The 18,849-nt window shown below is 37.2% G+C and overlaps 1 protein-coding gene across 1 annotated transcript in view; it reads right to left on the bottom strand.

The window, feature by feature from the left end:
- Positions 1-18,849, bottom strand: part of LOC135702002 (zwei Ig domain protein zig-8-like) — a 213,237-nt gene that overhangs the window by 31,172 nt on the left and 163,216 nt on the right. The window contains exons 5-6 of the mRNA XM_065222952.1: positions 2,325-2,418; positions 2,026-2,153 (exon numbers count right to left, since the gene is read on the bottom strand). Coding sequence (XP_065079024.1) covers positions 2,026-2,153; positions 2,325-2,418 — 222 coding nt within the window. The remainder of the gene's footprint in view (positions 1-2,025; positions 2,154-2,324; positions 2,419-18,849) is intronic.

Genomic DNA, 18,849 nt, shown 5'->3' with positions numbered 1-18,849 from the left:
CCCCGTGCACTTAAAAGTGCATTGCAAGCCTTCGGAAACTCTAAGGCGAAGAACTTTCATTGTCATATACAACAAATGTTGTGGTTTGGCCAAACGGCTGTCTTGACGACGAGTTTCACTGGATGCCATCATGAAATATGTCACCTGAACCCCTGGCTTGAATTTCCGTAGATGTCCGAAACATATGGCAGGAAAAGCTATCTCTTTGCCGTGCTCATCATATATTAATGACAGAGGAACCCTGTTTTACGCGGGAGCGATCTCCAGGCATCTCATTCCATAGGAGCGTTTCCTGTTGCCCAAGCAGCCATTCTGTCTCATTATCCACGGCAAAGGTTTCCAGCTCAATTTGAGGAGCCACTGCAGGGGTTTCAAAACCATCTGTGGCGATCTGATCAATTATGATCCCGTAGCGGCGGTACAGTGGTGTCGTAATCTAATAAGAAAGCCACGCTTTAACCGTAGTTTTCTTTATAAAGTCAGACAAGTACGACGACTTATGGATTGCGTGCTTTTTGATGACGACCTGATCATCATCGAGCTGATGGGGAAGAGAGCGTCGTCTCTCTTACACAACGCAAACGGTAGAACAACATTCGACCAAAAAGAAAATTATCAAATAACTATCATATGATATATGTGATTTCGTTCTAATTCCTCAATTGGTGTAAATTAAACCATTTCTGATCCGAAATGTTATAACTAGGACATCGTTGCTTGCAATTTTCAGAATTTGCACAAGCACAACATCAGTAGCTCTTAGTATATTAAAAACTAAAATACATACATTTGTGACGGCCTTCAGCGACAGTGTCGTATGACAGAGCCTGTCGTATGACATTTTAGTTTGGTACTGTAATTGTTTTGCAAATATCGGAATCAGTCGATTATCACAGAAAATGTGATGATTGAGATTCTGAAGGGAGACGTTCACCGAAGAAAAAATCCGTAGAAACTGTACCAAATTCCGTAGATTTTGCCTACGGATCCGTATTTCCGCAAAAATTTGCAAAATCCGTAGATCTACGGAGATTTCCGTAGATCTGGCATCTCTGGAACGAACGAACTATACTGCTAGACGGTCTAGCAACGAATCACTGATGACTTCAACAAGCTTAGGTACTTCATATTTATACCTGCTAACCTATAAAAATTCTATAATCAATGAGATTCCGTTTACATACGGACTATCACGCTTCGCGCTCACTCGATTCTACTCATTATTTATTCAACTCTATCTATTACACTTGGGACTTGGTAGAAGGCATGCGTTTCAAAAGCAATTTATATATATAATTGGAAACCATTATTTTGTGTATGTAAATTATACCCGAAAAATGTCCTAGCAGTTTCATTAGGAACTGTCATTCTATAAGTGACTTTCAACTCAACTCACTTGCTGTAGGCAATGCTTTACGATTTGATTCTAACCTTAATATGCCTTAAATTTTTAACGAAATCAGGTGGATTTTGTACGAAAATGTGAGAATTAAGAAGCGTGTAGGACAATGGATTCAAAGTTATATTATAATTGGTTCGGCCTTTTAAATTAGCTATAGCCTTACAGATGGCCTCAACCTGGCACTGAGTGACAACCTTAATTATAAAAAAATGAAGACAATGAATGCCATTATGCGATGAAATTTTAATTTAAATCTCTTTCAATTATGAATAAACCAAAAAAAAATCACCGTTAACGATTTTATCCACGGTGCTAAAAGGTATCGAGCGTCAGTAATGGTTTCACTCGCCCAAAAATAATAAAATAAGGGCTCATCCATAAACTGCGTAGGCCGGTTTGATCTACTACCCCTGCAAATACAGATAACCCCACATGAAAAAAAAAACCCCATAAACCCCCTACGTGCTTTATGAACAGCCCCTAAATGAACATATTTTCACAAAAGCCGTAAGAACCTGTATAACATGCATTGCATTTTTGATACCCCGGCAATCAACTGCACGAAGAAGAGCGCACCCATCGGAGGTAAAAGCAAATTGCCGTCCATCCCGAAAAATCCTTACCTGATTGTTGTGGGTCCAGATGATTGTGGACGGTGGCTCCGGGGAGTTTCGCACCACACACGTCAGATTCACCGTCGATCCGGTGTTGATGTAAATGTCCGGACCACCCACTACGATGGTGACGGGCTCTGTGGTTGCAAGAATGGAATGAGACAAACGTTTCGGCATGTAGAGTGCTGGTGAAATGAATGCAACGTTTCGTAATCGGAGTTGGGTGGATTACATACGGGTTGTCGGAACATGTGTTCCAGTCCAGAGGGGGATTTTCTTTTCATTGTCGTTGTTGATCTGCTACTTACCTACCACTATGAGGTGCATCGAGTGTCCAACGGGGGGTGTGGTCGATATCTGGCACTCGTACACTCCAGTGTCCCGCTTCTGAGGATATCTGATCTGGAAAGGGATGAACATTGGCGGTGATTGTGAATGCGAAATGTATGTTCATTATCGAATACTGTTGACACATTTAATTACGGAAATGCACAGTGGTCCAGGATGGGAAAATTGGCAGGATGCAGTACCAAAGCTTGTATTTACATATTTGAACGATTGGTGTCTTCGGTGAAGTTTTTGTGCTAAGAAACTACCTTCTTTTGGTGATCAGGGTGATCTTCAAATTAATTGACATTCAAAATCTAACTTTGTTATTTTTGAAAATAATGATATATTATCTTCAGGGAAGTTGTAGGGTAAACGCTCATATATATGCGGTACGTTAGAAGCTTTAGGTTCCTATAGCTGTGTATTGAGTCTCCATGGACAACTAAAGGAACCTAACGCTTCTAACGTACCGCAACTATACGAGCGTTTACCCTAGCTGATTAACTTTCAAGCTTCTTTGTTGAAGACACGTTTTATCAATCTTTTAACGAGCTCAGAATTGAATTAGGCTGCATGGGACGACGGAGTAGGACGGCCTCCGTTTAGATTATGGAAGCAATCAACTCTTGAGAAAAATAATAATGCAGAGTTCTTTGGTGCTGTGTAACCAAGGGCCTGACACGCCGCCTTCTTTTCGTAGCCAGCATAAAAAACGTGATCATCAATCAATCTAAGCGGGACCATAGCGTGGGCCCTCGCCTATGCTCGCTACGGCTACTTGTTAGGGGCCATTAAATATTTACGTAAGCATGATTTCCAATATTTCAGACCCCCCTCCTCCCCCCCTTGTAAGACATAGTAAGATTTTTCAATACCACCCCTCCCCCCCCCCCCCTGTAAGATCTTACCCACTTTGTTTTTTTTTTTTCTTAAATCGGTATTTCGAAAGAATCGGCTTTTTTGGTGATCAAAACAACACTTTTTTATTTCAACAACCATTTAAAAGGCAAAAAGAACTTCACAGATCAACAGGTTAAAACTAAACAGTATCAAGTTAAAGCCAATCAAAAACAAAATGATTATTACTCGTCATCGACAGTAAATTCATTCTTCGCCCACACGCGTGCTGGATGAATTTCAGCATCGCCTAATCCTTCAGGAAATTCGGTTGTCTCAGATGTCTCTCCCCCATCAATATCGTTAACATCAATCCACTCCACGTCTTGAGCTAAAGTTTTCTCGTCCTGAAGCAAGCACAATACTTCATTTCCTCGTCTGCCTTTAATTCGAGTTAATCGTTCCTTCGTATTTTTCGTTTTACGAACTTTGCCATGGAGTGCCTTTGAATGAATATCCATACTTTTCTTAGACGCAAAATACAACCCACATGTCACACAGATTCGTCCAGGTAGTTCAGCTGTGACGGATGGACAAAACATATCATAAGGCATCATGTCCGTTTGAGGAGGCATAGGGCGAGGAATATCTAGAGATATATTCTGAAATAGTGGTAAGAAAAGATCCGTCTTCTTAACTTCGTTCAAATCAGAAACTTTTAGGCCATCAGATGTTTGTCGTAACGGACATGGTGGAGGCAGGAATCATTTAAGGAGGATATTCAAGATATTACTACGCATCGGTTTGCAGCACGATGGGTCAATACACTTAACAATTTGTAGAGCATATTGTGATTCGCGGACATGTACACTGTACCATTGTGGATCAGGTTGTGATGTAGAAAATGTAGAAAAATGTGAAAGAGTTAGGGATTTAGGAATTATCTTAGACTCTAAACTAACTTTCATAGACCATTACAACACAATTATTCACAGGGCAAATAACATGCTAGGCTTTATCAAGCGCTTTTGCTATAACTTTCAGGACCCTTACACAATTAAAACACTATATATTGCCTATGTGAGGTCAATACTGGAATATTGCAGCATTGTATGGTCTCCATTTTCAATCACGCATGAAGAAAGATTAGAATCAGTACAAAAACAATTTCTATTATACGCTCTTCGTAAATTAGGTTGGACTTCATTTCCTCTTCCATCATATGAAGCACGCTGCATGCTTATAAACATACAAACATTAAAAGAGCGTCGTGAATATGCAATGGTTTCATTTGTAAATGATATCGTTTCGCAGCGAATTGACTCAACAGAACTTTTATCAAAATTAAATTTCCATGCACCCACTCGGCAACTCCGAAATCGAAATTTATTTGCCATAAAACATCATCGTACAAATTATGCAAAATATGGGCCATTAAACCGCATGATGGCCTCTTACAATCAATACTGCGAAACCATTGACTTTACAATGTCTCGGCATAAACTAAAACAATATTTTTACTCCATAAGGCATTATAACTCATAAAAAATAGGAAAGCTGACACTGCTTAATTTTTATTAAAGAAAAAATTATACTTTTAACCTTTTGTCCAAAGTTGACGAAATAAATAAATAAATTTAAGAAAACAAAACTGTATTCTCATATGTACTAGTCTACGTTGGTTGACGAAATAAATAAATAAATAACCATGGTACTATATACCGATGGAGTTAGTTTATGCTTAGGCGCTATAACCCAATCGTGATCTGGCATTTTAACTCGATATTCCAAGTGCATCATGAGCGGCGCTTGTTTATTCGCTGCAGTGAGACATATCGGAACTTTCGCTTTATCATCTTGACTCAAGAATAGTAGACGTGCAAAAAACTCCATCAACGTGCGTTTTGTGTTCATCGGTTTGAGCTTTACACAGTTTTACCTAGAATAAAAACAAGCATTTATCAAAACACTGTCGTTATTCGTATGGGTTTTCTTATAGAATATGGTATACACTCAATTTCGTTTTACGCGATTTTTATATATTTCATATTTGCTCTCATGTATTTTATGTGATTTTTAACCAGATTATATAAGATTAGGTTGTACCTAATTTGAGATCACACGATCAAAAAATGGGGGGGAATCGCGTAAAACAGAATCAAGTGTATTTTTTTTATGTATATATATATATTTTTTTGCTTACCGGAACAGTTTTCACATGCCTTTTTCCTTCGATTGTGGACGAGTTTCTTGGTAGGAGCCTCAAATATAACCCGCTTCTTGAAATTTTGAATCCTTCGTCCAAAATAGCACCATGCAGATCGTCTAATGTTCGATAGGTGCGTATCATTTCTGTTCTTCTTCTTCCGTCTGCTGCACTTTTCAGAAGTACCAAGTCAATGATTGTTTCTAAAAGAACATCCTCATCTTCGATTCGTGGACGGCCAGGACCATATTGCACATTGATGGAAGAAGACGCTTCCGGAGCAGCTTCTACAAGCTTTTTCATCGTTTCCCGTCTCTTTGCTCTGAATTTCTTCTGGTACTCCGCATTATCTCGCATTCGTTTTAAAGTTTGCTGTTTTTGCTTGATGTCCTTCTTCACCTTTTTGATTTTTGCATCCGATCCATCGCCTAGTCCGGCATCACGAGCTGTAATCAATGCGTTTTTTTGCGCAATAAGCACCGTCACCTCGGATGCAATCTTATCCTGCGATGGAGTGGGATTCTTCTGTGATGAGCTGCCTGTATCCGACAGTTGATTTTCTCTTGGAGTGTCTGTCATCGTATATTGACCAGAGGGAACCGAGGTTGGTTGTTCAACGGAAGTTTGACCATCTGATGACGTTGTAGCAGCCTGATTTAAAATAAACGTACAATATAAGGTAAATGAGATATGATAAAATGTATGCGTTGTTACTTACTGTACTGAAAAATAACGCATAACTGCTGCGTTTTCTCAGTTTCATTGCTTCAAATTTTTGAATTTTGATACTGACTGCATTTTGCAAGTCGTCAAACGATTTATTGGCTTCTTTGATTTCTCGCCAAACATCATTCGCTTTTTGTTGTGCAACAGCTGCTGAAAATTCCGAATGAGCTTCCTTAAAAGCCCGCTGCAGCTTGATGTGTAGGTCCCCTTGTTTAGACATACCGTTTGAAAAACGTTTTAAAAATTACGGAAATTACAAAACTATGTACTTAAATCGATCAATTTCTATCACACCAAAACAACTTGCAACTCTCGACGTAACCAACAAAACAATCGCCATATTGTTATGATATCAGTCAGTTGCGAGCAAGGTTTTAGAAAACCATATACCAGGTAGGACAAAAACGATTTATAATAGTAATAGTCCTTGACGTATTGGTATTCAGTATTGAAGTATTGTTTAGAGCATTGGTAAACTGGAAGAGTGGATGACATTATTAATAAACGATCCATTAACGGGAAGATTACCGCCGGGTCCGTAGAAATAGACCTTGATGCGCATTTTATTTTTTCTAAAATTCTTTCAAAAAGATATCAATAATTCAAAAACATCCGTTTTTTTCGTAAATTTTAAAGAAAATTTACGCATAAAACATTCTTTTATCTCATTATTTAAAAAAGTTGGATATAAAACAAATTAAAAAAATCTGATTTTTCGATATTTTATATCCATTTTTTTTAGATACAGAAAAAAATTTGTAATACGTCAGCTTCCTTTGAATTTTGCGGAGAAAAACTGATGATTTTACAGATTTTTGGTATCTTTTTCCATTATTTTTAGAAAAATATAAACGTGAATTTTTCGGCGGTGGCGGTAAACTTAATTCCGCTTAAGCTGATGGCGAAAGTGAGGATATTCAAATTTTACATAGGTATCTTCGATGCCTCTTCAAATATTGCTTCTTGCGGTGAGAAAATAAATATATTTTCTTTTTTTTTTGACGTAGACTAAGTCTTACGGGAAGGTACTGGGGGTAAATCAAAAATCTAAAATTGTGACCGTCACGAAAAGGTGTCATTTTTTGAACGCTATAAGCTTTGTCATTTATAGATGAAATTAAAATCCGAATACAAAAATCGATAGGAAATACCTTTCGTGAGCTGTTGCAATAAACTTTTTTTCAATTTTTCATAAAACTGTTTTAAAAATGGACAAATAAAAAGTGATAATTTTATCACTGTTTTCATGAAATAAACGTTCTCCCCATACCCAGTCCTCATAATCAAGTACAATTTGGTTGCACATTGTGCTGCTTGAATCAGAAAAGTTATTAAACAGCGCTGCAAATGTGCCTCAACTCATTTTCGCTTCGGACGGCGGGTAAGCAGGTAGCAGCAGCAGTAGCAGCAGTAAGAAGGCGGTTCCTGTCAAGTGCGCAGTTTCAAACGAAATCTCAACTTTTTGTTCAGTGCCTTCTAGTCTTTTCAATATTAAGCTGCGAAACAGTTCGATAGCTATTCTTATAAAAAAAATTCTCAGCTACAACTTTGCTGAAGATCGTTTCTATGTTAAACGAGACAGGAAAAAGTTATTAATTATTTAAGAGATTGCTAAACTTATGACATGATCAAGCAACTAGAGCGTAGGCAACACTGTATTTTGCAGTGTCGCATAGTAGCCATGATTTTTGTGTCCTATTCAACGCCCCGGAAACACCAATGTTGCCTGCTGAGCAGTTGATTGAGCATGATCATAAGACATCAGCGCATTGAACCATTGATAACTTTCGATCTTTGCATTTAGTCAAAAAGTGGTCTTTAATCAAAAAGTGGTGGTTAGTCAGGATCCGATTTCGAATATTTTAAGTATTGTGGAGCGAATATTTCAAATTTTGCATCACTCTAATGTGCAGTCTTCATCAGTGTCATTCCCACTAAAGAACTTATCAAAATCTGATTCCCTCAAGTACTCATCCCCTAGGTATAAAAGTCAAGATCACAGGTATAAAAATGAAACTACAATGTGTTGAATCGGAACCTACCTAACTAATAAAAACCAAAGATTTAAGTAAACTAAAGGAGAAAAATCTATTCAACTCTAATAAGGAAATACCCAAAGGCTTGGTAGCCATCATAATGAAGTAATGAAATTGGGTTGTTAGCGGAATGCTTAAATAAAACAGCAAAATAAGGGTTATCTTCCATTTAATTCCACTTAATTAATTTTGGTATACATGCCAGATACGTATTTCGACTACAATTTCACTACACAGCTTAACGTAGTCTACGTCATCCATGCGGTCGTGTCTTGTACAGAACCCCACCATTTTGGTATTATTCTTTGGTATTTTTCCTCTTATGTCATGCTGGTCAATACCAAATTTTGGTACCAGATCAGAATTAGGTATTCATTTGTTATTTTCTCCTGCTCGGGTAATGGTGATTACTGTCAGAAGTACGGACCAGCAAATTGAACATTGAACATTCTAGAAAATACTAGAATTGTTATTTGGGAAGCTGCACTAACAATCTTTTTCTTACGTAAGATTTTTATGAGCCCCCCCTCCCCCCATCATAAGAGATCGTAAGAAATTTGAAAACACCCCCTTCCCCCCTTAATGCTTACGTAATTATTGAATGGTCATCAGTAGAGATAGGGGTGCCACCTCTTTGTGTGTAGCGCATTCTAGCTTGATGACAAGTGAAATGGCGGCGGTCTACATTTGTTAATTTTTGTTGAAGACCTCTGTTGTTCTAGAGCTATTATATAATTTTTCATGTAAAAGTAACATTACTAAAGGGTGAATTCGTGGAATATGGCACACACATAAACAGCTGTAATTTTTTTTAACTATTATATAAAATGACTTGAAATTTTTAAAGATTATGGTTTTGATAATTCTAAATAAGAAGAAAATATGAAATAATTCAAATATGAACATTGACTTGACTTTAGATCATGAAAACAGAATGATGTCTTAAACATTTTGAATAGTGGCAGAAAACTGCATTTTGTTTATTTGTGCCACTCTTTTTTCAATTTATTTACTGATTATGAATCTTAAAGTCAGACAGAAAAACTGTTTTTGTTTGGGGTAGATGGACTGATTTTTAATTTTAAAAATGGTTTCGATTTTTCATTTTAACCTTGGTGCTCCAGTCTTATAGTAATTTATCAGCCTTAATTGCAATGATATATATTTAAGTGTTTTTACATTGTTCCTGCCTTGGCAATTCAGTATTTTAAACAGGTTTTTGTCAGTATAACAATTTAAAACTTAAAACTAAAAACTAAAACTAAGTTTAAATGGAATCCTCATCCTCATCCTCAATTGCAACGATTATTTGCCTGAAATTATTAATTATTCTGTTGAAAATTTGTTTTATAGTCTCAACATTCGAAATTCTATGTATCTCGGTAGAACTGTACCAGGAAAGCAACTTCAAATTCATCTTCAGAGCTTTTTTCTGAATCATTTGAAGTGCTTTTTTCCGGGTAGTGCAACAACAAGACCATATTGGCACAGCGTAAAGCATGGCCTGTCTAAAAACCTGTTTAAATATTATAAGTTTATTCGTCAGGCAAAGTTTGGATTTCCTGTTCATAAGAGGATACAAACATTTGATATATTTGTTACATTTGGCTTGAATGCCCTCAATGTGATCTTTAAAAGTTAATTTTTGGTCAAGTACTAATCCAAGATATTTCTCTAGGAAATTGGAACTCCGTTCATAGTGACTATGTGACTACTACTAGGTTTCAAAAAGGAAGCTCTAGGCTTTTTGTGGAAATATTATAAGTTGAGTTTTGGAAGCGTTGGGAGAAATCTTCCATTTTTGTAAATAAGAAGAGAAAATATCTAAACTTTTCTGCAGTCTGCTGCAAATAACACGAAGACTTCTTCCTTAAGCGGAAATGCCATGAGGAACATAGGCCCAAGAATAATACCCTTAGGAACTCCAGCTCTAATAAGTAATCGTTCAGATTTGGAATTTTGACAATTTACCTGTAGAGTTCTGTCAGTTAAATAATTTTGAACTAATTTCGTAATATAGAGTGAAAATTAAAATTTTTAAATTTAGCAATCAAACATTCACGCCAAACACTGTTGAATGCTTTTTCTATGTCTAGAAGAGCAACTTCAGTTGAGTGATCTTCAGATTTGTTGGAACGAATTAAATTGGTAGCTCTTAAGAGTTGATGAGTAGTTTTCATTTTTTCATTTTGCAGCGTTTGGTGGGGCAATGGGAGCGCAAGTCAATCCAAAGCCGAGGATAAAGGAAGGGTAATGACTGAATAGTCTATGCGGACCACTTGAACGCCATGGGAAGGGATTGAAGAGGTCGGTTATTGGGGGGTTTTGAGGAAATGACACATAGTACTAGATTTGTGTTGCAAAATGTAAAGAAACCGAAAATCCATCTCCCACTGATTCATCCTTTCACATATATACCAAATTGATATTTTAAAGCAACCATCAAAATAAACAGACAATATATGAAAAGGCTAGTTGCCTCCCTAAGCGGACCCCCCGCATCCTAACTCTTTTGTTAATCTACTTAATGTTATTAGGCTGTCTAAATTTTCTTATTTAAGTTCGTTTGATGATTATGATATCTCATTAGTCTAATTTAATAAATAATCGAAATCTCCAATTTACCTAATCAATCATAACTCATGCTTTATTAAGTACCTAAACTGCTATGTAATCTAAAATTTAACGTGTTTCAAGTAATTTTGACTTTGATCTATATTTATTATAGCTTAGATCGACCCAGGTGACACCTTCAAGTGACTAAAATGCTTCACTTTGAAATTAGTTTCCTAGCTGATTTTTAAATTATATAAGGTATATGCTCCAACTACACTCACACGTTTCCACTATGTCGTCCCACAAAATTACGTATGGATATGTCACAATAGAAGCACGCCACAGTGGAAATCCCGAGCCATAGTTCAAACACTTATCCCAAACCAAAATGAAGCATATATAAGATTAGTTACAATACCATGGTGGTGTTAAATATTGTTCCTTGAGTAATGCTTCAATGAAAACAACAATGAAAGCTTGTCACGCAAATAGAAGGAGCACCGTTGGGCACTTTCTGAAATATTTCAATAGTATAATTCCCTTGCAAACCCAAATAAATCTATCTGCGTAAAAATAAATAAAATAAGAGTGATTTGCGGCAAAACCCGCCAGTATCGCACCCAACGTCAGTGCCTATACGTAAGCGTACTACAACGCGGCTTTCCAATAAAGGAGTAACAAGTGTGATACTATCACTTCAGACTAGAACTTTGGTTTTCTCATGCAATGGTTCATCAGAGAGGGGAAGCTCAGTAATCCTCATCGCATGCTCATGACGCTATTCTGTCACGGCATATGCCAACGATGCCGGACCTAAACCAACCGTCTCCAACGCTCCACTATGAAGCATAAGATTAGGCCCGCCCACCAACGTCCAGGTTAAAAACTAGCCAAGGGGAGGGCTTAAGAGTTGATGAGTAGTTGAATGCAAAAATTGAGCTCGTATTGATATGAAGCATCATTCTATTCAAAATTATCTTTTCAAAAAGTTTACTTATTGAAGAAAGCAAACTTATTGGACGGTAGCTAGAATTTTCAGCTAGATTTTTATCCAGCTTCGAAATTGGCACAACTTTTGCATTTTTCCATTTATTAGGAAAGTATGCCAAATGGAAACATCTGTTAAATAATTTTACCAAGAAAGACAATGTACTCTCTGGCAGTTTTTTGATGAGGATATAGAAAATTCCATCATCACCTGGAGCTTTCATACTATGAAACTTTTTAGTTATAGATCTTACTTCGTCCAAATCAGGAATCATCAAAAATATTTTCCCGAGAGAAAATATTCAGATAATCCCGAGCAACCTGATTCTCAATAGGACTAGTAAGACCCAAATTGAAATTATGGGAACTCTCTTTTTTTTTTTTTTTCCTTTGGTTTGTTTTTTCCGTCGATCTTGTTTTCCGTGCTGAGCACCAATGCTACCGACGTGCCAGGAAGGCAGCTCCCACACCTGGACCCTACCTATCGACCCATCAACTCATGAACCGGGGACCAACGGCTTTACTTAGATTTTTCAGATATAATCTTAAATAGGACCTAGATTATTTAATACTCTAGTAGCCTTAAGTCCGTGCTCTGTCACAATGTTTCATTGTGAATAATCAACACTCAAAGGGGTAAAATATAAAATTTGGGGTAAATTTGAAAGAAAGGGAACTTGGAGTGTAGAGCGCACTGCCCACTGGACGATTCTGAAGCCTGGCCAAGTGAGTGGGGTATGGGTTTTATTTAATTGAACGTCATTTGCAATGTATATATTGATACATTCAAACCATTGGCATTTGAGATAAGACAGAGATAGGATGCGGAGGGCCCGCTTAGGAGGAGCGTAACCCATGTTATGGCTTCCATTTATTAAATAGTTCAGATAGGCTAGAAATGACAGGTTCATGGTGAGAGAATGTACCATATTGGGAAAGCATAATTTTCATAGGGTTCAAACCGGCTGAGCTGTTCGTTTGTAGTTTGACCTTCCTTCAAAACCAATTTGGCTCTACAACAATTTTAAACTTCTTCTGCATTATTCACATGTTGCAATTATTGAAAAGTGCTCAATATAAGATAGCCACAGAGAACAGACGTTGAGGCTCAACAATTTCTCTAAAAACTTGTGTAAAGATTCCTATTAGACTTAAGCGCCACTAACGGTGACTTCCCCACACCCTCTTTGACAACATGATGGCGCTGGCGTTGCAAAACTTACACTAGACACTAAGTGCTGGTAGCGCCAAGTGGCAATTTTCAGCAGATAATTTATCGATACTAGCGCCAAATTGGTCGAAAGTGATAAATTTATAGAGGAAATCAGGAGATGCTAGCGCTACGTAACGGCAACGTTTCCACTTAACTTTACACAAGTTCCTGACCGAACTTGGACGTCTGGTCTCTGTGAGAGAGCTTAATACAATTGAATAGAAATGCCAAAAACTTATCGAGTACTTTAGCTGTTCTGATTTCTGTACAGTTTGTTGTGATTGAGTGTCGGAGTTTGTGAGTAAGCTGAAGGATGTCTCGCTGGATACGCCCAAGACTGGACGGGCGGTCGGTAGCTGGTGGCCGTGAACGGTTCCTAGGGAAACCACTAGATACGACCCTCCTCCCTGATGACCATGGCAATACAGGAAGTATTACAACAAAGCTAATTGCTATTAGATATTTTGAAAACAGTGACAGATAGCGGACATGAAGAACCAGTGGAGGTGCCGGACAAACGTGTTTATCCTAAACAAATTGTAAGTTACAAATTCGCTGTTGTTGTTGTCGTAGGCGCCGTCGTAGTCGCTGTCGTAATAGCCGTCGTAGTCGTAGGCAGTACCGTTAGTATATTTAAAATTAACCATCAACCGCTGAAAATATGGATTATCGCGTATTTCAGTTGTTCATTACATGCCAAGTGAAACTCGAGAACGTAATTTCATTTGAATAGCTTGTTTAACCAGGTCTTAAACAATCTTCACGTCGATCATAGCTTGTTATGATTGCCTGAACCATGCACAAAGAGAAAATCGAAACATTGACCGTCGTGTGAAAGTGGATCGTAATGAAGGCCTAAGTACTCTTTCGTAGTTTTTAGTTTTAGGATTTCAAAGATCGTCGGTTGCAGTGGCTTGCTTACTGAGCAGAAAAACGCGGTCCCAAGTCCTTTTATATTAAAAATGTATGGTAAGATCGCTTGTTTAACGTGTATTTTGTAAAACTTTTCGTTGTCGTCGGTGCCGGGTTTGAATAGTTATAAAAACTTGAGTAACGCTATAATGTGATATGAGGGGCTCGGTGGCCTTAGAGCAACCAGTTTTGTTTAGTGAGCAGAACATCATGAGTCTAGTCTCAAGCCCATCCACATTCAAGATTCGTCAATCGTTTTATTTGTTAACATGACTATATGGTGATAACAGCAACTCGATGATTAAAAAGGAGCTCGTCTGCCTAGTGGCAAACGTTTTTACTAACTGAGCAGAAGACCATGGGTTCAATCCCAAGCTCCTTCGCGTTATATGATTGTTAGTACATCAATTCAGCTTATCGTTTACCAAAACGAACCCTGCTGCAAACCCAACGGTATTACCTAATATCCCAGTGATTCCTCGTGGAAGTGCAGAGGTGTTCTCGGCTTCCATCAAAGCGAGTGTCACGGCAACACATTCCTACCCCTTCCTTTCTTGACCTGTGTTCGGGCGCGGCCGGTGCTGGTATTGCCTAGTTTGAGATCACCAGTTTTTACACATTGAGGATGATTACTAGTCCCAAGCATCGTCTATTGGTTTTCTGTGTAATTACAGCTGGTCTGGCAATAACAGTAGCAACCGTGGGCGGTCAATCATGCTCATGCTCATACTCAAAATTTAACCACCTTATTTAAGCGCTAGAATAGGCTTTTGAGTTTTTTTTTTCAAAATTTTTGTGAGTGTCCAAAAGGGTTTGGAACTCAGGTCTAATTTAGAAACATTATTTTCGAAAGTTTTGTTCATTAGGGCAGAAAAACTTTTTAATTTGTTTTTGCAAATCCCGCCAGATAACTTTCATGGCAGGATCGCGTGTTCTTTGATATTGTCTCCTACGGACATTTTTAAGACGGATCAAGAGCTGAAGATCATCGTCTATTATAATTGAATCGAATTTAATCTCGCATTTTGGTACTGAGGCAGCTCTTGCTTCAACTATAGAAGTAGTCAGAGATTCAAGAGCATAATTAATTTCATCTTTGGTTTGCAAAGGAATGTTTGGATCGAAGTTATATTCCATAAATGTTCGATACTGCTCCCAATCAGCTCTATGGTAATTGAAAGTAGAGCTGTTGGGATTAGAAATTATTTCTTGGGATATTTCAAAAGTTACTGGAAGGTGATCAGAACCGAAGTCAGCATGAGTAACCAATTAGGTACAATCAGTTAAGACCAAATCAATAGTTGAGGGATCTCTTACAGAATAAAAGCATGTTGGGATGTTTGGATATTGAATAATGTAACAACCTGCAGAACAATCATCCAACAGAATATAACGATTGGAATTGTTTGAGCATTATTCCATGAGTGGTGTTTTGCATTAAAATCACCAATAATGAAGAATTTAGACCTATGACGGGTAAGTTTACGAAGGTCACCCTTGATAAAATTCTTTTGCTGGCCTACGAATTGGAATGGCAAATAGATAGCTATAAACGTAGTTTGTCCAAATTTTGTTTCAACCGAAACTCCCAAAGTTCCAAAAACTTTGGTTTCAAATGAAGAAAGAATTTTATGTTTGATTCGTCTATGAACAATGATGGCAACGCCACCACAGGGTCCATCAAGACGATCATTTCTATAAATGAAATAATTTGCGTCCTTCTTAGCCTTATCGTCAGGTTTAAGGAACGTTTCAGTTATAACGGCAATATGTACGTTATGAACTCTCAAAAAGTTAAATAGCTCGTCTTCATTATCTTTAAGAGATCGAGCATTCCAATTTAAACTATTTAATGATTTAAAATCCATTGCTAAATTTCAATGTAATGACAATGTTATTCGCAAATTTAACTCCAATTTGAATAGCATCAAACATGGAGTTAGATTTGAGCATATCAGTAATCATTTCAATTAATGATTTCTGTAAAAATTCCATTTTAGGAGCAATAATGCTTCCTAAGTCAATTTTTTCCAAATTTCCGTTAGAATTACGTTGGTTAGCAAAAGCATTATAGGTAGCTCCATTAACTCGCTGAACATTGTTAGCAGCGAGGGGAGTAGGTATAGATGAAAAATTTGAAGCAGGGGTGATATTTGTACCTACGGGTACGAATGTAGAATTTTATCCTCGCTGACCGTTGTTAACAGCAGAGGAATTTGTACCTGTTTGGGAACGTGGACCGTTTCCTACCTGTCGCTTAGAACGAGATTGTAGAGTCGCTTTGCGAGTCTTACATTCCCAAAAATTGGATTTGTGGTTTTCACCACAATTTAAACATTTAAATTTCTTAGGATCTTCCTTCACAGGACAGTCGTCCTTTGCGTGAGAGGAATCACCACAATTCATTCAATTTTTAGTTCCGTGACCCCATCCCTGGCACTTACGGCACTGGGTGAGGTTTGGAAATTTCCTCCAGTCTTCCTGAAGAGCGGTTCCACGAACAAGTGGGAAATTTTTCCAGTTTTTATTTTTTGTATTTTTTGATTTGCATGAAACCTTGCATACAAGTTTTTGGGGAAGAAAAACGCCGTTTTGCATACTTGATTCGCCATTTTGAATCTAGCCTTACTTATGAGAAGGGCCTATGAAAAATGCACATGATATCTTCAAAAAATTGTATCTCGGAAACGGTTTGTCCGATTGGTTTGGTGTCTTGGGCGAAGTTTTAGACAATTGTTGGTGTTATATGGAGAAAATATGCACGGTAAAAAAAAAGTTTGGTATTTGTGTTTTGAACTAAAATATAAACTTTCCCTTTAAAGTGACATGTCAATAATTTTTTTATTATCCTTATATTATAGCTGACTGAAAATGCTATCTAGTGCACAGTAGGCTGTTCTGGAGAAAACTGTTTTTTAAAAAAATACAATTTTCAAAAAAGCTATTAAGAAAAGTCAAAAAAGTTTGTCACCCTAATTTTATGAAAGTACATCAAATTTGCAAACAAAAAGTACTTCGGTAACATTTTTCTAAGATGCACCGTTTAGAAGACATTACTGATTTAATATTGTTTTTTTTGATAACTTAATAAGTTTTGGCCCTTTTCGGATGTACTCCGTGTTTTTCCAGTTTCAAAAGTATTTTTTTCGGAAAGATTGGAAAGTTTTGAGTTAAAATGACACTGACAGCTTAAAGATTCGAGTGAAATTCTCTGCCTTAAAAGTATTTTGAAAAACAAGTTACAAGTTACAGACAAGATTACAGTAGGGATTCCTCCTATTTCTTCTTGGCATTAAGCCTGGAAAGTTTGCTTGAATTTTTCTTGAATGATGGATCATTCTCATCATCCGATAGCAAATCAAATTGATTGCTCAAATTAATTTCGTCAGAAGGAGGATCAAGAGTTTGCCCTTTTCTTTTGCACTTAGGCGCCATGGCAGCAGTAAATGTTTATCCTAATCGACTTCCAAGCAGATTGCTATAAGAATCTCGAGGATCGAAGAGGAATTTTCCAAATCGATTTCCAATAAGGATTACCTCGGGTAGGATCAAAATAAAGATGAAAAGGAATAAGAGCTGAACAAGGTAGACATTTTACAGGTGAGCACTGAAAAGTGCTGTTCAAATTTGTTGTAGCTTTAGGTAGTAGTAACACTTCCTTCTACAAAAAGCAAATAAATCCACACGGCAAGAGAGCACGATGCGGACTGCTCTTATTTTTTTTGTTTTTTTTTTCTTTTTATTTTAAGTATCATTATATTCATAATCCTCCCCTTGTTTAGCCTAGTACTTGTGATTTAACAAGAGGGACCGAGTGCTTCGGAGAAACAAAAGTCCGTTGCGGCATTGCTTTGGGTAGCGCAGTAAGGGCCTCATACTGCGGAGGTTTTGATTTGATAACATACTGGTAGTTTTGGAAACTTTGTTTTGCCCACGAATGATTAGGAAAATTCTAGAAATTGTTCAAGGTGTTCTCCTGAAATTACGAGACAGTCAAGTATGATATGAGATAAATAAAAAAAAACATAAATTATGGTGCATGGAAAATGTTGACGAAACTTTTGGAAACCAATCATAATTTCAAGGAGAAAAAATAAAGGAACTTTGTATATATTCAAGGAACATTATAGAGATTTTCCGCTCCTCCGGTTTTTGTTGTGTAGCAAATGCCACCTTCGCTACCTGTATAGTACAGGTTGGCTCGATAAAGTCCAAATGTTTTGCAACCAGGGTTGTTAATCGATAAATTATCGTCATCGCCGTTGACGATAACGTTTGTTATCGTTAACGGCGATGACGATAATGTCTGCAAACGTTAACGTGATCGGAGATGACGATAATTACTGTATGTTATCAAGTCGATAACGTCTGATAAAACATAGTGGGCGTGAAGTTTTATAAACGTCAATGTTCCTACCGACGGTGTAATAAGCGGTTGATCGAATTCTTCTACGAGAGTTTTTTTTTCTGTATTCAGAGAATGGTAAAATGTCAGGCAAAAATATGTCTGGTGATAAGTGGCAGAAAATACCATGGAAAAGCTACGAAAAGTTTTTCCAATTCAAAAAACAAATATCCTCAAAAAACTTTGAAGTAGTTTGTTCTATTTACTCGCCTGATTTTACAATACTGCTATCCCTGCTAGTGCCAGCGTTGAGCTACTCTTTTCGCTTGTCGGTTCGATATTAGGCCAAACGCAATCTCAGCTTTCCGATGCCATATTGGAGCAGCAATCACTGCTAAAGGTCAATTTGTACGCTTCTAAATATTGTGTTATTTTATTATCCATTTATTTATTTTTTCTTCTTCAATAACAGGCTCACGAAGGCATAGAAGCCATCAAAATCAGCTGTTTAATCGTTTCTGTCAAAATATTCACTCCTGCATTTACTCTCATCGGTTTTATGATATATTAATAAACTTGAACTAAAACAATGTGTATTATAATTGTTTCTTGTAAAAAATAAAAGGCTGATAATTGAAAAACTTCAGATCAAACTAGCCCCATCCTGTTGGCCTCGCATTCCTGA

This window comes from Ochlerotatus camptorhynchus, unplaced genomic scaffold (assembly GCF_037179485.1).
Source record: "Ochlerotatus camptorhynchus isolate MF236.1 unplaced genomic scaffold, CSIRO-AGI_Acam_v1.1 ptg000015l, whole genome shotgun sequence".
NCBI lineage: Eukaryota > Metazoa > Arthropoda > Insecta > Diptera > Culicidae > Ochlerotatus > Ochlerotatus camptorhynchus.
Note: the sequence above shows the minus strand (reverse complement) of the source record. Positions and strands in the feature narration are given on the sequence as shown.